The 27,494-nt window shown below is 39.8% G+C and overlaps 1 protein-coding gene across 6 annotated transcripts in view; it reads right to left on the bottom strand.

The window, feature by feature from the left end:
- Nucleotides 1-27,494, bottom strand: part of SDCCAG8 (SHH signaling and ciliogenesis regulator SDCCAG8) — a 114,014-nt gene that overhangs the window by 10,958 nt on the left and 75,562 nt on the right. For 5 of the 6 annotated variants that reach the window (XM_040553556.1, XM_040553557.1, XM_040553558.1 and 2 more), the window contains one exon: nt 1,259-1,385. In XM_040553556.1, coding sequence (XP_040409490.1) covers nt 1,259-1,385 — 127 coding nt within the window. Of the gene's footprint in view, nt 1-1,257; nt 1,386-27,494 lie in introns of those variants that run through there. The other variant, XM_040553560.1, reaches the window with a different exon arrangement.

Below are 27,494 nucleotides of genomic sequence, written 5' to 3'. Positions count from 1 at the left end.
GACAGAATCTCTGTGGACTACGTATGAAGTCTCTTCATATTACCTAGAGTGCTTCCCTTAGAGTAGCAACTTTCATTTTCTTTTCTGAATGGCAAATGTTCTTGAACCATCTTATAGAGAGAACACTATGGTTGCCCTAAAATTTGTCAGTAATTACTACATGCTGATAACCTTACACTATCTTGGGTTACCAGGTTTGTCTACCGACAGCAAATCCTGTAAAACCAAACACACTGACATGATTAAAAGCGTAACAAAATATGGATTTTATTTTCCTAAGTTAAACATTTATTAAATCCTACAGCTAAAAAGCCTATGGAAAATAGGGTGATGTAAATATTTGAAAGTTGTAAGACACCTATTTTCTGTTTACTGCTAAGTGTGCTACCGGACAACATTTTCTCCACTGAACTTGTTACCTTTTTAACAGAACTCCAGTTATTAGTTAGAAAACATAATTCATGGTTGAATTAGGTGATTCACTTAGTCACAAAACAAGGGTTTGATTATTTAATAGTTTTACTGAAAAACCTCATTCTGTACTTACTATTTCTCTTTCTTCCTCTTTTTTCTGAAACAAATGGATGAAAGGGAAAGAATGAAGCAAACCATGCAGTCCTCTCCCTTATTTCAAAAGCAACGACTGAAGAACAGTGGCCAAAAACCCAAGCAACAACAGCCCATGAGAACCTGCAGCATCCTAGAGACCACTGGAAGCAACAGTTGGTCCTGCCAAAGGTGCACTGCAGTGAGTAGTGCTCAGGTGGATTGATTTCACATTCTCCACCTCACATTTGGGTGAGTGGTCACGAAGCAGCAGGAAAGACAAATAACATTTAAAAATAAGGGGAAAAAATCACAAAGTGGTAGGGGGGACTTAAGTCTGACAAATGTCAGCAAAACGCTCCAAGAAATTATCAGCATCAAGCTACTATTTAAATGTTAATGCTGTGGAAGAACAGATTTCCCTTTTCTCTGGAAAAGGAACACGAAATCTTCCAATAAGAAAGCTAGGAACTGTAACCAAGAATAACTACTGCTGTTCTATTGTCTCTTCATTTAGTTTAAGTGGGACTCTGATCCAGCAACCAGTCTATCTCCAGTTGCAAGGAAATTTTTTTTTTTTTTTTTCATAAGGCAATGCCTTATTTAGAACAACAGCAATAAAACCCCAGAGCTGAAAAGAGACTGCTGGTGGATTTCTCTGCTAAAGCTGCAGAATATTCCCTTCAGACTTTCTTTTCTTTTGGCCCAGTACCTGGATTCGCAGAAACTGCACCTCTTCTGTTAGCAGCTGCTTCTCTTTGAAGAGCTGATTCTGTTTGTTGAGTAGCTCCACTAACTGCTGGGCAGTGGCCTGGCAGTGCTTGTCAAGCTGGTGCAACCTGTAAAAAATAGATAAAAAGACTACAGTGTGTCTCAAGTTGGAGTTCTTTGCAGAAGCTTTGATCTTTGCACTGGCAGGTGCAAGCTCCCAGATGACACAGCTTGGCCTAGTGTTGGGCTGAGACTGAAGTATTATTACTCCTCAGATGGGCACTCAATACATTTGATCTTGACACTTTAAATGAGCACTTTTAAATGTCTGCACTTCTAACTTAGAAGCCCTGTCGTGACACGACAACAAGTCAGTTTTGCCATTCAGTGACATCAGTAAAGACCACAGGACTGCATCCTGACAACTGCAGCTGAGCAAGCCATGCCTTGCTCTTCGTTTCTACTGAAAGGGTGCTGTGAGTTCAGGGCTGTTCTTGGGACACGGCAATAAACCTGTCAGCAGACCTACGCACCCTGTAGCTCCTTCAGAAACCACTTTCCTGATTTTAGGCACTTATTTCAATTACATTAGCCCAGGTTATAAATCCAAGTATCCCAACCCCCTGACAAACTGGACCTGAAGTAACAGAAAGTTTAGTTTTCATTCCACTGCTCTTTACAACCTGGTCAATGCCCAAAACTCATTACAGAGCACAACATTATTTAAAGTGAGCTTAGTGTTAATTGAGCATGTCAGCGTTAATCTCTAAAAGAGATTCCTCTGGAAGAATGTCAGAGCCCACCACTCCAAAGGCTTCTCATCAGGGGCTGCAAAACAGGGGGAACAAGCCAGTGGGTGTCAGCAGGGGTACACAAAGGCTTTGCTTACACTTGAGAAACAAGCGTAACAACATCCATGTAGAAAGGGCGACTGCACATTTACTTCTTTAATCACAAAACCTGGAATGTCCCCAGTGACTGTTTAGCCCTCTGAATCCTGCCATGAAAAAAATCTTAAAAGTTTGCTTGGATCTGTAACAAGGAAAGTAAACAGAAATAAGATGAAAATTGTGTTTTTACTTTAAACGCTTTTCATTCATTCTTTAAGTGGAAACATCTTTAACTTCAAGTCCCTGCAGATATCTTAGAAGCTTCTGTTCTTTAAGTATCTGTGCTCTAGAGAAAAGCCTGTACATCTAAACACTATGTACTTAGGGAGCATGAACCAACCTGGGTTTTGTTATGGTTAGTTCTGGATCTAAATTCTGCACTTGCTTTGTAAACTATTTCTTGCTCACCATTTCAAAATACAGCTTCAACTGAACAAGGTGCTTAGGCTTGTATCTCTCATACAGTCTGTGTTTTTAATAGAATTAGTTATGTGCTCACAATAAGGCATGTGATTTTCTGAATCCTTCTACTTTCAACTCCATGTGGTAGTTTTGAGTCGTACAGCTGTCGTAACTCAGCTAAGCTAATCGCTCTGAATATTCACATTCTTAATCAGGATTGTTCAAATAACTGCATTAGTAAACACCCCTGAAATTCCTGATAAAAATCTAGTAAAACTTAGCTGAAACAAATTTGCCAAAATTCAAGTGAAAAATAGTATTTAGTGGTCTATCTCTATCAGACACCTTCTTTGAAGTCAAACTGCAACAATAATGCAGCAAACACTGTGAATGGACATATTTCATCCTGTCCTGTTACTCTGCTAATGGATAGCTGCAAAAAGGGATTTGAGGAGCTGCAGGACCATCTCCTGGGGATCAGAACAAAAGTAACTGCAGCTAGCTGCAAACAGTGACAGCTGGTTGTAAACATCCAATGAAGTAAACAAAAAGATCACTTTGATAGCATAGAATATTCTACTAAATACACACTTACATGCTGTGTGTCTAATTTCACAGTCCCTGTATGTTCTAAACTATAACATGTCGATACATGAGCTGTTTATGCTTGATTTCTTTACAAAGGGTGACTTCAGAGGTGTGGAACTCAACAAAACAAACAAAAACCACCACCACCACTTCCACCAACAAAAAAAGAGAAACAAAATTCCCTCACAAACCAAAAAAATGCACTTGTACTTTTTTGTTCTGTTTTTAAGGACACTAGCTCCTCCAAGAGCATCAGATTGCTCCCACTGAGTGCACAGACAGTGGTACAGTTTGCTGGAGGCAATGTAGCCTGGAGGCAATGTAGCAAGAGCTTCAGACTGGAGAGCTGAGTTCTGCTTACTATTTTGCCATTGATTTCCTTTACCTTGAGGATTTGTGAGCTTACTGGACTCCTTTATTTGTAATAAAGTCATCTTCCAGTCCTTTATTTATACTGTACTCACTACTTTATAACAGCACTGGTAGGGAGATGTAACTAGAACGTGCTGTCTTCAGACAGAAAAGGAAAAAAAACTCCAGTGCCTCCCTGCATAGGTGAAGCCTTGAGGCTATGAAATCCTCTTCACGCAAGGTTATCTCAGACAGCGTGAAAGCCCCACTCAACAACCACCAACTGTGGTCTGGATTCAAGCCCTTAAAGTTAAATTTCTGCTGACTTCTATATTTAATTAGTAATTTTTCCATTATACCAGTGCTTCAGTTTATTTTAAGGGTCTTTGAGAGACCATCTTACACATAATTATCACTCCTAGCAGCTAAAGACATGGTTAAGTGCGTAAGCCCCTCAAGCAGCAACACGGTTGCATTGCCCATTGCAAAGAGGGCCCATTCTGGATGCAAGAGCAGCCACCAGTGAAGAAGCCCATGAGGAAGGGCCCTTCCAGGCGTCTCTTCTGCAAGAAGAAGGCTCCAGCTGAAGAGCCACCACTTCAGTGCAAGGAACTTCCTCCAGTTCTGGCACGCGGACTGAAGTAAGTTCCAGCTCATGTAAATTCTACATCAAAACAACACTTTCTACTAGATACTCACAGGCAGCACATGCAAATTTCAAAACATCGCTGGATATGAGCCTTAGTGCTTTCTATTGTAAGGCTCTATCTACAGGATCCTATCAGATCCTTTTAAAGTGTATTTACAATAGTTCATCCAAATTAAGAACTATTTAATTACGGCAATACTACTCAACTACACTTTTCTGTTTTGTAACTTTATCACCCACCATGTTACATTAGACTGTCCCCTTGAACAACGATGGAAAACGACACAGCCACTGAACTAGGCTTGACTAGCAGGCCACAACTTGTATCATCTGTATCCAGCTCCAGTGCTTGAGTACAGGGTTAATAATGTTCCTTTCTACAGTTCTGGGTCACAACAGATAATGAGGGAGTACATCTAGTCAGCACACATCTCAGTCTATGAATTCCCAAATTCTGTCTACCAGTCTGCTCTCCCAAAACTGCTGCCAAGCTGGCCCTTGGTCGGCACGCTGGGACTACCAGCCTGCTCCGGTGCATTTAGCTCCCGAGGACAGGCTCTGGGCCCTCTCACAGTGTCTGCTATTACGTGTGACATGTGCAGCACAGCCACACATTCCCATATGCATTGTATCTGGCCTGCCTGCTGATCTCGTAAATGATTCAAGATGAGAAATGAACAGCTCCACCCACATTCACTGTACTTCCCATATGTTACAACTGCACATCGATGCCTGCCATCATTTTTACAACTGGGTGACAGAACCTTCTGCACATTTTGCTAATACGAGCGAGTGAGGTTGCACAGTCACCATGTTCACTTTGGCAACACCACCGACCAGGCAAACGTGCGCTGCGTCCTGAGCATCTGCGTGACCACCGCATACTTCCTCTCCGTTCCAAATGAGTTCATTTTCCACCAAAGTGGCAAGAGCTCTCCAGTTGGGATGGCAGCGACTGCTGCTCTGTGGCCTGGGAGCGCTGAAGGGTAGGGCCTGACTCCACCCTCTGTCATGTTACTTCAAAGCACAAGTTTCAGTCGTGTAACTCTAAGCGTATTATATTTGGACTACTTGCAGGATAACCTTACACCAAGGGGTAGCTCATATTTAATAGTATTAATACCCTTAAAATAATTTTCCATGCAAACTTAACCAGTCTAAACCAGAATTCCTGTTTTGATATGGCAGTAGGTAAGATACAGCTTTGTGAGGCAAGTGCATCCACAGAAGAGCAAAATTGAGGCACCGCAAGCTGCAATGAGCACTTCACAGTGAGCAATTCATTCTGATTTTCAGTATTTAGCACTTGAATGCAGCTTTATGTTAGCAGGGCTCCAAGCTACCTTGCTCATTTTGTGCAGCTCATGCTACAACCTGCAATAGAGCACATCTCTCACTCAGCACAGAAATTAAATTTGGATCCGAGATTAGGCTAGTACCTAGTTGTCCTGAAACGAAATGGAAAAGGAGAGAGATGTTTTGCTACATTTGGACAGGTAGGAATAGACAACCCTTGCAAGACACTACAGAATCTGTGTGAAACATGGAGCACAGAGCAGACCTTTGGTACCAAAGTGAATTACACTCAGCAGAATTAACTTCCACAGTGTTTAACAGCACAAAGCTGAACTAGCACTGTGTATCCTACAGACAAAAATAAAACTTTCTTTCTTTTCTATCAAGACCCATTGCTGAAGCAGGGGCACCCAGCAGGCTCCAGCAGTGAGTGCGCAGCGAGCCCCTGCCCTGGGGAAGTCACAGGTCCATTAATCTACAGGCAGCCGCGAGCGCTGAAGGGAAAAGCTGGTACAACAAAAGCCGATACAACCTGTCGGCCCTCCTCGGGGTTTTAAAGTTGATTTGAAAGAAATTAATATGCAAAGATCTGTGGGTAGCGTGCATCCATCCAGCAGCGGGGATCAGTCCTTGACAAAGCAGAGGCATTAAAAGGTTATTTACTCTTTCAGTACAGTCAGGGTACTAACGTAAAACGCTTTCCCTCTACTCTGCAGAGCTGAATTTGCTGAAACGGCGTGATTGGATTGCAGCAACCTACAGCCGCTAAATCACCAAATCCAATAACCACGCTGCATTTACTGGCACACATCTTAATTAGGTTTTAATACAAGTAATCTGATAACTACCGCTGGCCAGCCCGCGCAGAGCTGTCAGAGCTGAAAGGGCTGTTACTGAGCGGCGCGGCCGCCCCCCCGCTGACCCCCGCCGAAACCCCCATCTGCCGGTTGCCAAGGAAATGGAGGGTGGCCCACCGGGCCCGGGGCCTCTCCGCCCAGGCGGCCACAGCAGCACCGGGCATGGCGCCTGCCGCTCGCCCGCTGGCGAGAAGGGCCCCGAGGCTGCAGAAGGCCCAAGTCATGAAAAGGCGGCATGGCGCAGCCAAGAGGCTTGGAACGACACGTCCCTTTGCAGGAGAAGGGCAGAGCGACAGGCTACGAGTTCCTCATGGCGTTCTCCTGGCTCCCGCGGGCCTGGAGGTGGATGCAGCGATCAGATGCTGCTTCTGGTGGCAAGGTGGAACTTCAGGAGCAAGGCCACGGACCTGCAAGGCTGCAGAGATGCTACTGAAGGAGGATCTGCCCCAAAATGAAGGCAACATCAGATCGGTGGCTGGCCATTTGTGAACCTCAGGTGTTTCTAGCGCTCTGTGAACTGTGAAACCACATGCAGGATTAAAAACAAGGTGGTTACAATAAGAGGGAACAAGGCGGTCAGAAAAGACAACAAAACCCAGTAGATTTTCTTTCAGCAAACTTCTACCCACTATTAGCGTTTTTTTTAAGGTCATCCTGCAAATCTGCTATCGCACTAAAATGGTAGGGAAGTGTTTTAAGTTGCGATACTTCACAGATAGTTGTACTACACCACGTTAAAGGATGTTGAATTTGTATATTCAGATACTCAGAGAGTTAGGAAATGCCAGTGCAAAGGCTCTCTGTGCAGCTTCTTCCCACCCCGGCTTCCACCTCCGCTGCAGCTCCACTGCTCGGCCTCTCTCACCTCTTCCCAAGGCCCACCATGAGCCTGCTGAACAGTTTCAGCCTAAAGCACAAGTTTTGGCAAGCCCAATGAAATCACAAAGAACTTAACAGTGTCTTAAAACAAGAAGCACCACACAACCTTAAATACAAACTGGTGATCACAGCTTGCTCTTGACACAGATAAAGCAGGCACTGCCTACAGTAAAAAACTGCTACACATAAATCAAAGATCAGGCTTGCTCTGCCTACATGAGAGTTTTGGAAAGCCAGACTTACTGCCACGTGAAGAGTTCGGGTGTACGGCTGGTGCTCACAGTGAGAGAGGAATGGCTTGTTTCAGCAGCCCCAGCTGCTGTCACTCCCCATTCCCTCTTGCAGCGACAGCAGCACAGTTCCCCTCTGCTGTCCAGCTCAGCTCTGCTATTTTTCTTGCTTTCCTTTTTGTAGCAGAAATGATGTTGCCCTTTAGTAAAAGCAGTAAAATTTACATTCACCACCTTTTCGTGTCTTCAACCAGCTCCATGGACAGCTAGGACACTTAAATCAGTAGTAAAAGTTAGTTCTCGCTTAAGCACCTGCATTTTCATTGTGGTTTGCAACATTTACAAATTCATACGCTACATTTTGAGGTAACTACATAGGAGTCTATACATTTTGAAATGCAGATAAATAGAGGATTATAAGCCAAGGTTTCGATATTGTCCTAAATTGGTATTTACTTAAGATGTTGAGGCACAGATCAGGACCTCGTGAGATCAGCATCTCTGAGAAGTCCCCGTATACTCTCTAAAGTTAAAGAGAAACATCTGTACTACCTATCCTTTAATTAAATTCCATTCTCCCTTCTAGCTTCAAAAGCAGAATATTATGATGCAGCTTTCTCAAGTTAATTAAAGAAATCTAAAGAGAAGAACAAAACAAAACAAAAAAATCCTTCATTAACAGTGAATGAGTGTTTCGGTTCTGTCACACTGGAAGTCCTGGCTTCTAACATGGAAAGATGGTTTAGGACACATTAAAAGATGTTTCTGTGGCATTTCCCACCTCTCTGAAATATGAAATGACTGTCATTTGTTTAGCCAGATAGGGAATGTAATCAATACCACTTCTAGTTTAGCAAGATAAGCACTTGCCTACGCTACAGACAACCAGCTCATGTTAACAGATGGTAACTAGAGGTTAATATTCCTTGGAATCAGACACTTAAAAAGAAAAATGTCCACATTTCACCATGGAACCCGCAACCCAAGTGGTTATTAAGCTTTTTTTTTTTCCCTCCTTCATGTGTATTGGTTAACCTCTGAATTTTTTACTAAAGGCACTCAATTTTTCCACGCACTTTTCAAGAATTGTCTACACTACATCTTCTCCAAGAAGATAACAAGCCATAGTAACAATTGCAAATAGGGTTTAATTAAAAGTTTACATAGGAACAGTTGTTCCTGCTTTGTTTATGATTTCATCACTGACTATGAGAATACATTTTCAGTTCCACAGCTGGCGCAGCAGGTTAAATGATCATGTAGGAAACCTGAGTCTGGGTCTATTCTTGGGCTTCCAATAGTTCATGTATGAAGTGCTGAAGCAAGAGCATTATCAGCCTGCTCTTTAGCAGGGGGTGTAGCAGCTGGGCTTAGCTGATATGATGGTCACTTTTAGCCCTCCTGGGTTTCGACAGGAAGGAAACAATTCAAGAGAATGGACAGGAGGCCGTAAAAGATACGGGTGAAACCTTCAATAACATCTATTTCTGTTCGAGTCCCTCAGCTAAACAAGTTTTTTCCTCCTTCAGAATAATACAAAATAATATGATCTATAATAACAATATGAACTCTGGATCAACTTTGCTCTAGAGAAGAACAGTTCTTGTTAATATTTTCTGCTTATTGCTGAAAAATGTTTAATAAAAATTTTCCAAACTGCTCAGACTGCCTGTTAATTTAGAATACCTTAGTAGAAAAGGGAGGCAAGGCTTGCTGATCAGATCTTACACAAGTTCCCAGTGAAGAAACTGTCTTGATATGTTAAGAGAGAACCTTACCACGGTTAAGAGAAACCTTACCAAGGTTTCAAATGTGACTCCCTAATGTTTATAAGGACCATTCTACAAGGTACGTGTCTACATTACTGAAGAACTATTTTTCTGTACTTGTCTTACTAGTCTCAACTCTTTCCGTGGTTATTTTACTTTTTATAAATGTGCTCCATTTTCCCCACAGCTTACTGATTCCTCTTATTTCTTTTATAACTAGACAAACTCAAACCTTTACAGATTGCTAGTTGGTGTCCAGGTGTCCACACAAAACAAACACTATATCTGAGTCAGAGAGATTGATAATTTTTTTAATGCAATCTGCCCAATCTGAACTCCTTCCTTCAGAAACACTCTGCCTTTAAAAGGAAATTCCCAGCATGAACCTCATCAGAAGCGACATGTAACAGACAGTACATGTGGTGTTTGGGCAGGCAACAGAGAACTGAAAAAAGTCTTTACTTTTTCTATCCGATGGCATGTGCAGAATGTACATGTGGCCCAAGCTGACATCAGGCATTTGAAGCAAAAAAGCTGATAAAAGCATCAGCTTCTGTTAATTTACTTTTTCAAACATTGTCTTAATTAAAAAAATACTACTGCTAGAAAGGATAGCGCAGCTGAGCTACAACTGCTTCAGTTGTTTCTGACAGTTGCAATTATAGGCTAACAGAACAGCTTTGGGTTCAGTCCTGCTGTCCTCACTGAGCCCAAACTCTAGCTGCTATCAGCATGGACTGCAGGCACCGTATTACAGAGAGCATAAAGCTTCTGTGCTTATAGCTATTAGTACCTGTGTTTGAAAGGTAAAATGTCTCTCAGTAATGACCTCGCAAATGGGAGCTCAGTGGTGCCAGGTATGGTCTTTCTGATCCGGTTATCTGCAGGGGCGTCTGCCCAATTTAATACTTATATATCATAGCACTTCAAAAATACTCTCCACTATAAAAAACAATGCTGCTATACTGTATAGTTTGATTGCTATAAAAAAAAATAAAAATCAAACACTGTTAAATATCTATGCAGGCATCATTCATTAGTTCCTCTGCTTAAACACCATCACCCTTATTTTCCACACCAGGGGTGCCAATACGCCCCTCTTCCCAGCATCATTTCACATGCAAGATATTGCCCACAAGCTCTGGCAGACTATACACATTTGCTTACTTCCAGGGTTCACACAGGGTTATTGTGTTTTTTAAAAATTACAGTGAAAGTAATGATAGATGTAGATTTGTAGAGAAGAAAGTTTTATGCTTGTGACATACAAGAGGATGAATATGACTTTAATGTGACAGAGATAATTTCTCTGTGCAGCATATTCAGATGCATGTTTTCCTTACAAGGCCCTTGCTCTCTCCACGCAGACCAGATTGCTTCCATTTGTGAACTTGTCCCTTGCCTGGCTTATTTCCTCCCCTCAAATATAGCTCTATCACACGTCTATTTTTCAAACCTATTCCATCTAGGAAACAAAACTTAGTGTAGAGGGGAACATACTGAGTGAAGATACTGGGAAACAGGTCACGCCAAGAGATCAGGTGAGCAGAAGAGCCTAGGGTGGATGCATGAGATGGAGGGATGCATGAGATGCAGGGAAGAGCTGTGCTCAGGCACGCATGGATTTACCCAAGGGACCTGAGGAGGTTTCAGCATCTGTTTCTCCACACAGCACAGCACTCTGGATCAGCGCCGATCTCCCCAGCTCCCTTGGTGTGCCATAAAGCTCTTCTGTAGAGTGAAGGGAGAGTCACAGTGTCAAGCAAACACCAAGTGAGGAAGATAACATGGAAGACCAAAGGTAGGGGAGATAGAGAGGGTTACAAACACAGCTTTTGTACTGGAAGCAGCTCCGAGGAACAGAGTTTCATCCTGAGAAAGCAGAGATCAGAAAATGACAAAAAAAAAAAAAAAAAAAAAAAAGAAAAAAAAGAAAAAAAAGAAAAAAAAAGAGCTGGAGGATCTGAGCAGTACTGTCAGCTGACCTTCACGGGGCTCAGCTCTCATGAATACAGAGTCCACTTGATGTTTGTTTTAAACTATATTAGAAGCACAGTGAATTTGCATGTGAAGTATGTGAAAACAGCAATTGCTTAGAAGCACTGAAGGAAAACAGGGAAGCATTTCAGAGAAAATACATCTTAAAATTGATTTTCTGTAAGAGAATCTCTGTAAGAGTGGCTATTTCATGATGTATATATATTAGTCCTTTTGTGCTCTGAATGGTGCACCAAGTCTAAAGGCTGAACTCCATCATTGCTACAAAAAAAAGAGGAGTTTTGTTCCTGCTTTAGAGGCGAATATTATTACAGTTATCTTAAGAAAGCCATTAACCCTTCCACGGTAAGGAATATGACTGCAACCAAGCAGTCTGGAGACGAGTACCAACACACACAGATCACAGCCACTGGGAAGGGTCAATTTTGCCTCTCTGGTGACAGAAGCTTTGCTTGTGGATGAGAATAACCATTCTTGGGTCTCCGTGATAGCAGCACAGGGCTGTCAGGAGTACCAACAAGCACAAATGTGGCTCCAGCCTGGCTCTCCCATATCACTGCTTGGCCTATCAGCCAGCTGTCATTGGACTCTGCACAGGCATCCCACCACACTAATACTACTGGCATTTTCCTGCAGAAAAAATCATCTTGTCCAAGACTGCACATGCACGTACTCTTCTGTTTGTCTCCACAATATTTTAATTATTGTCAAAAAGTCCAACAAAACTAATAATCTTTTCTTCAAGTTACGAGTGTTACTAATTTTCTTGACATATCTTCAGTGTAACTATAGGTAGACTACTTTTCCCTTTAGACCATATCAGAAGACCTTGCTTAGTTTTGCTGGGTAAGTTTACTTTTCTCACATTATTTCTCTATATCCTATTCTTCCAATGGTAAGTAACAGGAAAAGCTTTATGAAACAAATGTTTAAACAGAAAGCTCAGAAATCTTGTTATTCTTTTGGGAAATGATCATTCTCACTTACATAAGTGGTTGAACAATTAAAATTAAGTGCCTGAAATCACGAGTAGTAAATTAAGAAAACAAAGCTGTGCCTGTGTATTTAAAAAGACAACCATGGTTTATGTTCTTCTAAGTTGGGACACAGAAGACAAATGCAAACTGAGAAGCCAGAGACTCCACTCCAATCAATAACGTGGCTTCTAGACGTGGTAACCTCTGATAGTGCAGCTGCAGCATAAATACACTATTATTTATAATTCATAATTATTGGGCAATCTCCACAAAGAAATGAACATTTCTGAATGAAATGTACACTTCCAGTAATGTGTCCACCACTACGATGGTGACCTCACGCTCTCACAGCACAAAAACCGGCCTGGATTTCTGAAAGATGGTGACAGTTCAGCAGAGCACCAGAGCACCACAGGTCCCCGCGGGCTGTCACCAGCCCGACCCCGCTCTTCCTAAGCAGCCACCGTGCAGGCTGCCCAGAGCCTTCCAGATAGATGCTGGTGGTCTTGGCACGGCTCCTGGCCAACAACTGTCCACCCCACACCTGGCTCGGCCACGGCGAGGTAATGAACAGGCCGACAAAATGAACCCAAGCCTCCCTCCCCAGGGAGGCCACTTTTGATCAGTGTTGAGCAACATATGCAGGCTTGAGCAGGGGGGCACGAATGCAGCTCAGCAAAAAGCAGGCGCTGCTCTGCTGTAACTAAACTGCAGATTAAGCTGAAGGCTGCTGTTTCCTAAGCTCCAGATAAGAACCCTTCTGGAGAGTAAGGAAAGAATTAAAGAGAAAAAAAGAGCAGTAATCATAGTTTTGCTTCTAAATGATTGTGAATTTAGGCTACATTAGAGCAGCATTTGTCTCAGTTTAAGATAATACATTTTTCAGCAAACATCCCCAGTAGGGAAGATGCTTCTGTAGTTAATGGTTTGTTTCTAATGTCTCTGAAACCATAATGTTACCTGCTCAGCAGGTATTTACCTATGAGTGAATATTTAGGTGTCCCTCACGTTATCTTGTTACATAAAAATTGTGATACGGGATCATAATGTACTTAAAGTCTCTTCAAATAAAATAATCCTAATTTAATTGAACTCTTTTACTGCAACATCAGGTTTTTAAATTTCCTTTGAAACAAAGAGGACTGGGGAGATAAAACTGCATTTAACAGGTGTACTAAGAGGCAAGATTTCATTGACTTACAGAGCAGCTTAGAATTCTATTTTGTGACAGCAGAGAAATGACTAAAACCTATTTCTGTTACAGATCTAGACACAAAAGCTTTCATCCTGATCCAGAATAACTCCCGTGAGCCGCAGTGTGAACTACAGAGACTCCCGTAAAGCACACAATGGCCCACCGAGAGCCCAATCCTGTGTTACAAAAACAAAAGGAATTTTGCCTTTAATAGGAGCAGGCCCCTTGTTTGCATAAAGAGCAACTTGTCAAACAGAATACAAATGCCAAGCCGGTACATTATAGCCACCCACACAATAGCCCCAATCTTGTTTTTAACTAAGTAAATCCCAGAGAGAGCAGTTTCCCCCCAAAATCTGGGCATTGGCTACAAATGCAATGAATCAGTGTCTCAAAGTGTTCATGAAGGATGCAGGAAATCTGCAGAAGGGCACGAGCCTCCCATTTCAAACAGAGGGAAGCTGCGTGTTTTCATTATAAAATACGAGGGTGTGAAAAAAACCTAAACACACAATAGTTCTCTTTCAAGGATAAAGTTCAGAATTAGATCTCCGAGTTTCCCGTGTGTTAAAAGAAGAGCAGAGAATAATGATGTAAAAATCCTTCACGAAAAACCAACAAGCAAGGATGAAGCAGTACCCGCCTGGGGGCCAATTGCCTCTCCAGCAGCGGTAAGGCTGTTACTAGGCTTGCAGTACCATTTGTTCCATTACACAATCTCCTGAAGCCTTTTACAGAGAGCTAAAACAACTGCCTGTACCAACACGACACATGGCTTTCCATCCCGACTCTTTGCTAATCCAGACGCTCCAACCATCTTTCTTTAAGATGCCATATGGTTGGCAGAAGCCTGTAGATCTAGCAGCACATCTGCTTGTATGTTACTTCTCCCCTCCAACTCCCCCCTCCACACCACAAAAGAGAGAGCAAATAATTATTTAACATGTAACCAGTTAAACTGCATTTAAAGAGGACAGGAATTATTTAGCTCTAGATATTTAAAAATATAGATTGCTGCAGAAGAACATTTGTCTATCCGTGATTTGAGAAATACACAGAAACAAAACAAAGAAATGAAAGGCACGTGGGCAGAATGATTGCTACATTTGAATTATTTAAATGACTGCCATTTCAGACCTTATGCCCTAAGATTTATTTCCTGCATTACTGTGCCACTGAAGTAAGAGATTGAATTTTCTCTCTGCTTTTGTCAGAGGTGAATTAGACAAACAGACTAGGAAACTATAATATACCGAACCATGCTTTGTTAAGCAAGCAGAGTGAGTCTGTATGCTAATGACTCTGCAGGAATACACTGACACACTGATTTTTTTGGTATGATGAGCAAAGATTATTGACACTGTTGAAATCCTGGTTGCACTGGCATGCAGGCATCCAGGTTGTCTCTTTAGAATCCAGACGCTAGGAAGACAGGCTGCAAAAATAATTTTGTTTGTGATGAGTTATCATTTGACCATTTATGACATAATTGACTATAACAGAAAAGAAAATATACACTTTGGAGCCTGAAATTAAAAAAAAAAAACCTAGAACATAGAAATTATAAATAAATGCTCCTATAAAACTCTCATCAACCACTGTGATGAATAATGATCTCAGTTAACGAAGGACAGGCAGAGATGGAAATGTGTAAGGACAGACGGCACTTTGCAATTCTGTCTGCTGAGGATTTGCAGCACCTTTTGTTCAGAAACACTATTTCCTCAGTCAACTTTTCATGCATCAGTAAAATAAGACATCAAAGAGATAAAAGATAACAGCTCTACCTCAAATGCTGCTCACATGCATTGTTCATATGACGATCTGTACAGAGAGCAGCAGTACGTAGCATGAGGAACATGAAGCACATGTGTACGTTCCAGTGCTTTTCAAGGATAGAAACTCTGCAAGGATTTGCTCCCAATAATCTCCCCACATCAACTCTCTATTTTAAGAAGCATAGAGCGTTTCACTGCCTTAACAAAGCCAGCTTTCCTTATAACATGGGAATGCTTGTGTTTGGCTATGGAAGGTACAAATTGTTTTTAACTTCAGCTATTTAGCAGTTGGAGTTCTTAAGAAGAAGATGGGGAGGCCAGGTCTTACCCTCACAGAAAGAGCAGACCAGTGCTGAGGCTTTGGTTCAAAACAGCATTTCTGAGGACACAGTGCTCAATTTCTAAGCTGTTTATTTTATGTTTTTTCTTTTTTTCTTTGTCTCAAGGCTAGTTTAAATTTAATCAAAATTGCCATGGACAGTTTTAACTAAAAACAAACAAAAGGGTCACTTTCTCCTCAAACAATTCATTTTTTCTCTCTTTTCCTTATGAAAACGATGACAGAAGTTCAAAACACACTTGAATTTCAAAATGTAAAACGTGGCAATGTATTCAATGATGCAGCAATTTAGCTCAGTTTAAATTTGATAGGGCTTGATTTACCAGCTATAATAAAGAACTGTAACAGGAGATGTTCATAAATAACTACTGAGTAAGATTTTAGTTACATGCATACTCTTCAAACTTTATAAATTATGGAACTACTTAAATGTAAGAATGCAGAACAAAAAACCCATACACACGCACACCCCAAAAAACAACAAAAAATGAAACAAACAAAAAGCCCCTCAAGCCTCTTGAATAAACATCTTTCAAACCTTGTTTGCTTTGCACACATTCCTGATCATTAATCAGTTTTCATTTCAGGTGTTAGCAGCCAGGCACAGCCGCCTGCCCCAGCCTTCTCAGAGGACTCTGGGAGATGCAAGAGAAAACTTTTCCCAACCATCTGACAACACAAAACTTCCTTTATTTTCATTGATGAAGGAGTTGAAACAGATTTTCCCCTGCATTTTCCTGAAAGATTCTCAATAATCTGAATAGTAAGAGGTCAAAAATGCCTATTTTATCTACTCGGTTGCTTAGGATATTACAGCAATAGCCTCTACCACCTCAGGATGTCTCCTGAACTAATCAGCCAGAAGCAGTCACCTATAACTACATGGGGCATGCCTCTGAACATCAGCTGTGACAGCAGCTCCAGCAGGCAGCGTGCTTCGAGCATCGTCACAGCCTCCCACGCCCCGCTCCGGTCCCTCGGCAGCAAGTTTCAGTACATCCTCCCTTTGGTGAAAGCCTGTGCAGACAGCAGAAACGGAATTTCAGAAACGGGGGCTGGCCAACAGAGGTCCTTTGGATTACGTGAAACATGCATTGGATTAAGCGTTTCAGAATTGACACTTACTGCGAGCATTGCTCATTATCTTTGTGGTGAGAGGCAAAACATACAGGGCTTTTTTTAGGCATGAGAAGGAAAGTGAACCTTGTACACCTGCTATACCTTCTTGTTTGGGAACAGGCTTCTCCCTTGATTGGAGAGTGCAACTGAAATGCCTCATAAGATGCTCACCTTTCATGGTTTCAGGTCAAAAGTGCCCATGAGTTCACTGGATTGCAGTTTGGACCATTTAAGAAAAGGACTAGTTCTGATTAATTTACTGCCATATCTTGGGCATAGCTACAAATACAAAATGAGGTATGATTTGCCTGTTTGTTTTTAAAAACAACAATGGAATAATCATGATTACAGAAATTGTTGTAATGCTTGTGGTTTTCATACTCTAGGTATACCTAAAATACCTGATATCAACAAAAAAGAAATTGTAAATCATCTACCCAGTTTTATTGGGCACTGCAGTAATTTGTGGAAATAACACAATGTCCTTTCCCTCTTGAGACAAAGAGAAATGGGGAATGCAAAGCAAAGCCCTTTTAATTTGAAAAGGTTTTACAAGAGGAAGTGGGGATATTATGAAGGGAATTAATTTCTTCCCTCCTAACCACATGAATGTCCTTAACACGGTCATTAACAAAGCAGAAAGCACAGAACCACATTAGAAAATGGCAACACTTCAAACTGGCATTTTTTGTTTTACGGTTCCTGTTTTAGTATCATTTCTAGTTTTGGATGGCAATTCATGCATTTAATTTTAAAGATATAACAAGAAAACATACCTCACAGAGAAATTAAGTATACAATACGGTACCTGAAAGATTTCAACTAACATTTCTGCAAGCTTCAGGGTAATCAAACTGTTCCAATGCAATTGGTTTTACTATTCTAACTCTTTGATATTACCAACCTTATTTTAATAATGAGAGTGACTATTCAGCATTTTCTAGGTGCTTACTGTGCTTATGTGAAATTAAACAATCCAGAATAATAAAGGTTTTTATTTTTCTTACTTTATTCTTTCTTCTGACTTTTTGGGTTTTGCTTGTATATTCAAAATCTTTTCACTAAACAAAAAAGAATGTATTCAAAATTAAATAAGGGAAAATAAAGAAATTGCAAAAATATCTAAGAATATTTTTCATTTTCAGTTCTGCAGTACCAAAGTTCCAAATTTCTGCAAGTCTCAGCTCTGGAACCACACTTACATGGACCTTTAAACTTTGCCTCCCTTCATCCTACACATATAGATCATGGAAGTATTCATCTTGTAATTTGTGACATAAAAAGTATACATGAACAGTACCACCATGGTGAATCATTACTTATGACATATCTTACATATACACATATTTTACTATATTCATATATCATGACTTACTGTTGCACATCCACTTATTTCAGCATCTCTCCATAGCATTTTGAGTTCTGAAATTCTACTTGCATTGTGATGTCTCCTCCATCACAACACTGTTATAATAAAAATTAATAAGCCAAGAAAGTATTCTAAAATTAAACTCTGATCTGAAAGGTACATTTGAACATTTGGGGATCTCTCTTCAGATCCTGACAGGGAGACATGTGAGCGGATGTAAAGAGAATCTGGATATATGGTTCACATATGGGCCTAACAAGAGCAATCTCTTCGTATAAAGACACTATTTCTCATGCTAAGTCTACCTTGTTTTCTAATGTCATCTGAAAGGAATGTTGGAAACTGGGACAGTTTTCTGCATTGGAGTCTGTTATTTAGCTGCCTGATGTCAGAATTATTGCCTAATTTCACAGGACCTCTGTAGGTTGGTTGTTTTGTTGTTGTTCTGTTCTTTTTTGTTTCATTTTGCTTTGCTGTAAGACAACCAATGCTACACCTTCTTAGGAAATCTTATTATTTTTCCTTATTTTTCTACCCAAAGCATCTGCAATTAATAAGCTACCCTTACTGATAGGGGCAACCTTCAAACTCCTTGCCTGAGTGTTTTCCTTAGATTAAGGTAAGCTTATTTGCATTTGTGTTTTTTTTAAGTGAACTGCAGCTTTCTAACCAAAATGACCCTTTGGGTAGCACGGTATGTGGCTTCACATGAACCTTTGCCACATGAGGGCTAGCTTAGTAACAAAGATTTGTTCTACACTTCTTTCTCCTCGTTGCTTTTATTTTTCACTGACATATTGGATTTTGTAATGTACAAAAGGAAGCCTGAAACAACAGCTAGTGTAGCATTGTGCCAGGGACCTATGTATTTGGATCTCATATTATTAGTATTAGACTCATATGAAGGATTTGTGATTAAAAAAATACAGTGCTCAGCAATCCCAAACACCAAATTTCTTTTGTAACATTGTAATCTCACAGTTCTAGTACATTATTGCAAACAAACAAAGAATAACAACAAGAACCACAAACCAAATAAAAAAACCTCCTTACCTTAAGGAAAAAGCTCAAGCCAGAAGGTTGAAGATAAAAATTGCTTCTTAGAGCTGCCCAATTATTTTACAGCTAAGTCATCCCAGAAACAAAGGAGTTTAATAGTTTACAGCCATGAGTCACAGGGTTCACCGACAGGTCTCCATTTAGCTCCCCAGACCCCAAAGAAATTAAAAATTCTCTTTTAAATTCAGTGTTCTAATTAGGATGCTAACTGGAAGAAATCCAGAGCCACTGCACTTGACAATAACAACCTGTATGTTTACAACCATCTCTTTTGTAGCACATAGTGAGGGGAAAAGAAAGACTTAAAGTACACTAGACAAAGTACACTGCCATACCCAGTTGAGGGCTGAACTTTTCCAAGTTTTCATTTCGGGGAGTCCAGGACTTTGGAGGGAACTCAGCCAGCAATTCAGGCAAAAACTTCCTCAAAGAAAAATAAGGCTTTTTTTTTTTTTCTTCAATAAAAGCAACATCTCTGAAATGAGGGCACAGAAATCAGGGATGGAGAAAACATTACATATAGCAAGCAAAACTTTTAGTTCATGATGCTACTGTTTCACCCATGAAACATCCCAGTTGTCTTCATCATCATTTCCAAACCACCACATTATATAAGGCAACAATGGAGTACTAGGCTGGTCTGTTACCCATATTTTTAGTTGGCTCAGATGGAAAGTGAATACAGGCTATTGCCCCAGGATGAGTGAATAATTTAACTCCAATGCAGTTTTGCACAAAATCACTTTCACAACTGGAGGGGGAAGAAAAAAATAGCATGGCTAGTCAGACTCCTTGTTCTTGAAGATATAGCAGACAGAGATTTGAGGTTTTTTCCTAACTAAACCAATGTCATCCACAAAGTTTAACTCACAGTGTTACTGTTTAATAAGTGAGGCATAAATCTTGACATTAAGTCACCATGATTTTTTTGTGCTAAGAGTTTACTGCTCCTGCACAAACAGCCAAGTATAATACTTATGCATTACATCTCAAACTGTACAGCACTGGCCTGGGAGAAATCTCTGTACAGGAGTAAAATTTATGCTGAAATAGATGCAAGACAAAATCCCTAAATTGTACACCGATATTTAGGAGAGGTCTGTTGCATGTGGAACTGTTTTTGATCTTTAGATCACAAACTCCTGGAGGCACAGATCTTCTTTAATTACATGACTACAAAGCACCATGTGTTTCCATTATGCTATTTAAATAATAGATTTAATTTGAATTTACATTTGTTGATGTAAACATTACTGACTGTACCAGTACCCTCCAATCTGATGCAGAAAATCACTGAAGTATTACGAAAAAAATCCTTCCCATAAAGACTACAATGGAAAGAATCCCCAAATGTACTATTTGAAAATATGAACAGAAACTAACTTAACAGGAGAGAATAGATTTTAGTAGGACAGATTTTTTTTAACATATTTTCACACAAATAACACTAACATCTCATTTTCAACTCTGTTCTAACACTTTGTTGCATTTAAGGGACTGAACAAATTCACTTGTTTCCAGCAGCCCATGTTCCACTGGTTATTGAAAATAGCATGGGAAGGCTCATTCATTTATTTTGCAACACTGCTTTATATGAAGTGGAACTGGGAGCTCTGATAGTGAATTTAGCTGCCAGGACTCTAATCAGTTCTGCTTTTTACCAAAATTAATTTTTCCTCTTATTTTGCATAAATAGTCCCTGTCATTGAAAACTTAGTGTCGCTTCTGTTAAGTTAGGTGGGACTCAGATGGACCAGGGGAGTTCCGAGTTCAGAGAGCAATTAAGAGGAAAGCATTTTAACGCAATATAAGGTAAGCTTTTCTTTCTCTTAACAGTGCATATCCAAAACCTTCACTATTACTGAATGCAAGGGATTTTAGTTTCATTTTACAGATGACCTGCAAACACTTAAAATAGTTGCAACAGTTTCTCTGTTTGGAAGAGCCTAGGCAAAAAGCTGAAAAACATTTATGTACCATATAGGTCAAATGTATTGTTCAGTTAATGTCATGTTGCTATTAAAAAATCACTTTCAAATAGTGGATTTTGTAAGTTACATATAATCAGAACATCTAAGCATTAATTTACCAGCCTAAAATTTGCCAGAATAGATACAGTTGAAATTGAGAGCAGACAGCTAAGGGTGAAAAGTAGTAATATCCTGTAAAGATTTTATTGCTTTTGATTTTGATTATTGGTTTTGATGAGATAGCTCACAAGGCAACTGAGCAAACAAATAAGTTGCATGAAAAATTTTAAGCAAGTGGAGGTTTTTTGCTAACTGTGTACATTCCAAAAATATTTTTTTCAGAAGATTAAGAAATATTCAGCACATTTTTTACCAGGATACACTCCTTCCACGTACAGAAAACAATACTGTAAGAACTGTTTTTCTTCTTTCATTTTACTTGATGGATTATAATTATCATTTTATTTTGTATGTGACACCCTCTGACCCCTTCATCCTTTTTCCTTTTGTCCTTATACTGTCTTGCAGAAGGAAAGGGTGGAATACAGGGCCTTCTTTATAATCTAAAAACACACAGGCAGGGAAGAAAAAATATCCTGGGCTTCAGTAAAAGATGATGGCCAGAAAACAACAAATTGAGTATCTGAAGTGCTATATTTGACCTTACTACAAAACCAGAAGTCTCCATATTAGATCAAGATCACCACAAACAGTCCCAACAGTGTAAGCACACCTGACACTGCAGGTAAGGGATCACCTGGAGTTCAGAAAATCTTGGATTTTTGATCATATCATCAACAAATACATGTACTTATGGTAAGGTATTATGCAAAAATAAGGTATAGTAAATATAAAAAGCATAAGATTGACAGCTTTCTTAATACTTTGCACATGGGAAAAGACTACAGCCACTATAACTTGTTTTGCTCTTGATCTTGTCCACTCCTCCATTGCTAATTCTCATTTGCATACACACTGTAAGAAGGTAAAACCCTTTGTAAAAACTGAGGTTTTTGTTTGGAAAAACATGCAGTGGATCTGTCAAACTTGTCATGAAAGAAAGTGCAGGCCTCCCTTGTGAACTTCCAGAGGCTACCTAAATGATTGTAACAGAGACTAACAATTTTCAATCTGTAACACAGCACAAAAGTAAATCTTTCCTTTTGGAGAGGAAAAGGCTTATTAAGCTCATTGAGTCATTAAGCTGGTGCATGCACATTTTCTCTCAGATGTTAAACACTCTCCCTTTACTGCAAGTTGTATACAAAACTGGATGACAAAGCCCTAACGCTATTTTTGGAAGGAAAGCTCAGATCCTAGCAGGACTTTCAAGAGCAGCCCAATATATTTACAATAAAAACAATTGTTCCAAGATGTCTTGGTACCCGGATGTTTACTACAATATTTGGGTAACCTAATAATCATACAAGCAAGTCCATACAACTGTTCTTTCAGTAAACCCTTAGGGGAGGCAGAGGGGGAGATGCCTCCCCCCATGCATAACTCTCCACAGCCTCCTTTTGTTTCTTAAGCTTCATCTTCCTGCAACAACTTTCTCCAACAGGTTGATGAGGTAAAAGTTGGCTACACTCCCATTCAGCTAGTGGACTTGGACAGCTCTCCTAAATACACAAGCAATATAAACATATACGAAACAAAATCACCCAGAGTTAACGGCGTTTAGCATAAGCTTTCATGCAGTGGAAGTCTTTATAGTACGGCTCCTGCAGTCTTTAATTTAAGGTGATTCTGAATGTGATTCACACAGAGGTTACATGGCATACTGCTATGGTGGAGTCCCTGAAGAACTGGGCTTCCTTTAGAAATGCTGGAGCCTTTTTTCCTTTAGGCTGAAATGTGGGGGCACTAGTTCTGTCAGCAGCTGTTTTACCAGCTCCTGGATTAGTTACGGGAGAACTAAATACTGACATTCACTCTCCCAGATGAAAACATCCTTTTTCGTGCAGTGTTATAAAGAGAGAGAAAGTCCAACACTGCTGTAAACATAAGCAGCAATGCAGTCTTGGTTCTTGCCACAGAGTACTGATTTCACACACATTTGCAAGAAAAACACTGTGCAAGCTTTTCATGTAGCAGTACCTTTCTTAGTAGCATGACAAAAGCCTTTGTTGCTTTCAATATAGCTTGAAAATAATCCTGTAGCAAATGAAGAAGCTAACGATTTAACATCCTTTTCCCCCTTCTCTGTCCCAACACAGAACACTGAAAACAGTACTTCTATAGTATTCAACTTCCCAAAATGTTTTTTCCAAAAAGAACTTTCTGCTTATAACATTTAGACTATTTTTTATTAAGATAATTTCATTGTTTCTTTTATCAAGGACAGCATCATCTAGGTTAGGACAAGAATAGCTTTGTTCACCTTTACTTTACGCTATCCACTAGCCTTTGAGAATTAACTTTCACAGGTTGTGGAATTATCCCAAATACACATCAGGGTTAACCGAGGATGAGTTTCCAAGGTTCTCCTGCAAAAGGCTCGAAAGTGTTCACCAGCCATATAGGTATGTTGCTGACACAATATAGTCTTCGCTGAGATGGGACACAGCGCACAATAATGCAGTAAAAGGAAAATATATCTAAGATGTAATCGTCACAACCCTTCTCTTAACAGAGGTGCCAAGGGATTTCTAACACTTAGGCAGAATAGAGGACATTTATAAATGGTTTTGTCCAAAAGACTCTCAGATACTTTATATTGCACGGTACTCAATTTATTTAAGCAACAAAGCTAACTATCAAGCAGATTGCACAGGGATTTGGATCTTCTGTTCCTGAAAGTCCAGGAATTTCAAATAAAAGTCTTGGATAACTAACTGTACTGGGTCGGGCTGGGATGTTAACTTTCCCTGCAGCAGCCCATATAGTGCTGTGCTCTGCACTCGTAGCTAAAACAGCAATGGTATCACACCAGTGTTGTGTCTGCTGCTGAGCAGTGCTGGCACAGCATCAGGACTCTCTCTAACTCCCCTAGGGGTGGGCAAAGATGTGAGAAAAGAAACATCACCAGGGCAGCTGACCTAAACCACCCAAAGGGATATTCCATACCATATGATGTCACGCTCAGCAATAAAAGGTGGAGAAAGGAGGAAGAGGGGAGGGGTGGGCTCTTGCTGTGAAAACGTGTCCTCCTCCTGAACACCGGCTACGTGCGTTGAGGCCCTGCTTCAAGGACGTGGTCAAGCATCGCTCATTTGTGGGAAGCAGAGAGTAATTTCTTTCCTCTGCACTTCCACATAGCCTTTACTTGTTTTGTTTAGTTTTCCCTTTCCCCCTCCCTTTTCCCCTTTCCTTTTTTCCCCTTTAGTTAAATTGTTAATTGTTTAGTTAAATTGTTTAGTTAAATTGTTTAATTAATAATAATCTTTCCTTAATAATTATTTTTTTTCCTTTAATTAAATCATCCTTATCTCAACCCATGAGTTGTTCTTTCCTTTACTTCTTCCCCTCCTCATCTAAGGAGGGGGAGTGAGAGAGCGGTTGTGGTGGTCAGCTGCCTAGCACGGTAAAACCACCACACTAACCACCCAATCCATTTTAGAACAACAAACTCAAGCAAAAAGACCTTACTGAGCTTTAACATATACTTTTCCATATCTACTAAAACTGCAAACACCAAAGGAAGATGTAGATGAGTGTGGTTAAACCGTCCTCCCAGTGATCATTATGGTATCTTTCAATTTTCAGAGACAAAGTGACACATACAGAACTGTTCATTTTAATTTCCATGCTGTATTATCTTACACAATCATATTCTCCTTATAAAACGAGTGAAGAACTGGAACTTTCTGTTATCTCACAGGGCACTACCGCAAACAACTGCCTGCTACAATTAGCCTTTTTGGCATGAAACCCGGGCTACTTCATGCTATACTCTAATTCAGTGGTTTTTCCTTTTCTTATTTGCTACCAATTTCTCTGATACCAGAAATGTCAAGAGGTCAACAATTACATCGTTCAGAATACATCCTGAAAGTAAGAGTGACCCTATATTATATCTTCATTTTTCCCCTTTGATCATCATTTTATTTGACTGTACTTCAGTAAATTATCCATGTAGTTTTTATTTTGACAGCTCTCTTTACAGCAGTAAAACAAAATGTGTGCATTGCAAATGGCAAAGATTCAAATTTCAGCTATGTTTATCCAAAATAGCACTGAACTGCTTCTGTACTTATGCTATACTGCCTACAGCCTTACGGAAGGGGAGACAGATGGGATGAATTTAGCAGGGAAACAGCTGTGGCTTGAAGAAGAGACAAGCAAAAGTTTTGCTATCAGGCTTCATTATGTATCAAGGTACCAGTAAAATGTGTATCCGTAAGGCAGCCAAAAAAGTGTTTTTCATTTGACTAGTGATAATTACCTTTTCTCAACAGCTGACAATGTTCTAAGCAGCTTTCAATAGGTATAATAATTAAGCAATAAGATAAGACAAGCAGTGCCTTGCTGGGGATTATGGCTCGCCTCGGGTGTGTTGTGAGGCACAAGGCTGAAGAGCGAGTGACTTCAGCCACCCGAGAAATGCAATAATCCCTCAGAAATGTACTGCCTGTAGTGTCTTCTTGCTATTAAAAATGGAAATTTAAAAAGGACAAAACATTAGACACATTTCCTGTGGATTTTATTGACAAGGGTTAATGTTACAGAAAGCCAATGAAGAAATTCCATTTCTGCCCAGCCTCTGAAAGCCCTTTCCCCAGGATGCATATACCTCTGTTCAGCTTGTTTGTCCATTTTCTTCATAAAACTGGTTTGAGAAGCCCAACTATTTGCACCATCTAATACATGCGTGATAAGGCACAGCAGATTACAACAGCCTTCATGATGGTAAAAGTAAAAGTTAGAGTGCTCTTAAGTCAGATGTCTCCAAATATGTAATCTGTGCAATTGACTAAGCTTGGTGTAATTTTACAGACAAGCTTTTTTCAGTTCTGAAACTGCGTGCGTGTTTGTGTGCGTGTATGACAAAGGTCAGCCACTTGAGTGAACCGAACAGAGAGGAAAAAAATAAAAATAAATCAAACTAAAAGTTGTTTTTGACTACATATAATTCATATAGCTAAAACTAAGGCTAAATCCTTCCTAGTGTGGGAAGTGCTAGTGTAGCACTCAGAAGGATTACACCACTTTACATAAGCAGAGGAAAGATTACTACAATTTCAGTCTTACCACTAAGTCAACCTTTTGAATCTGTGGACCTGGAAGTATTTGGCAACCTTGACTTGAATCAAATCATAATTCTACAGGCCTTTAAGGATCAAGTCTTAAATAATGAGAGATACCTGGGACAAGCACGTATTTCCATACACATAACTAAGGGTGGAATATGGCTGCTAGAGGTTAAAAAGTTAAAAAAAAAAATAATTCTTTTCCTGCACACAAGAATTTACTGTTCACAAAAACAAGTTAAACAACCATAGAATAATCTGTTACTCTTTTCCATTCAGAATCAAACTGAGAAGCCCTGAGCACACACAACACTGCCTTGAGTACATTAGAAATGTAGATGCTAAGTACCTCTTTTTATACTGTCTTCACTTAGAGTCACTTCCATACTCTCAATTTCAGTATAACTTCTCACATTAAGGTAGTATTTCTAAAAACTAACACAATACCTGTAACTATTAGGCTACCACCAATTTGCACCATAACAAGGCACAATAAAAACTTAGTTACTTTTTATTATATTATTTAATTATATTATTATGAGTACACTCAGAAATGGATAATGAATATGACTGGAGTTCCAGAAATGAATGACAGTTTAAGTTAGACAAGAAATAGGCAACAGAAGATTCTATCTGCATTTTAAAGGACAAAAAATGGTGCAAAAATAAGTCTTTAGTTTCATAATCCAAAACCAACAGCACTTCCAATTAATTTGATAGATCAAACCCAAAAATCATGAACAAAAAAAACCTTTAAGTGAAATGTTAGTTGTGTAACTTACTGGCACAAGACACATCACGGTTAAACAATCAAAGATTAAAAAAAAAAAAAAAAAAAAGATTAAACAGGAAAAATGAAAGCATCCACAATTATATCAACTTCCATAGGAGCAGGACTGCACCTTGTGGAAGCAATCAAAATGGTGAAGTTATCAGGAAAAAACTGCCTTCCAGTAGCCTTGCAAAAATTTACTCACTTCTTATATTAAGAACATAAATTGCCACTAGTTTGGGGTCTCCTTCACTTCAACAGTAACCCTGGAAGCAGGCAGGTGCATAGATTTTGTTATGGCAGTGGTAAATTTTCATGTCACACAAAGCCTTCTGAATGTTATTCATGTGTCTGTTTTCACTTCCCCATTATATGGGAACAGAGGATTTCAAATAGCCTTAGTATGAAAATCTGAGTTATACACAGAGAGCAAAACCAAAATGGAATCTGCTACTGCTTAAATGGGTTAATAGTTAGATTTTACAAGTATTGTGAGTTCACTTAAGGCCCAACAGAAAGATCCCAATTACTATTAAATATCCCAACTGCGTAGTTGC

The sequence above is a fragment of the Cygnus olor genome, chromosome 3 (genome assembly GCF_009769625.2).
Source record: "Cygnus olor isolate bCygOlo1 chromosome 3, bCygOlo1.pri.v2, whole genome shotgun sequence".
Taxonomy (NCBI): Eukaryota; Metazoa; Chordata; class Aves; order Anseriformes; family Anatidae; genus Cygnus; species Cygnus olor.
This window is presented reverse-complemented; position numbering and strand designations above follow the sequence as displayed.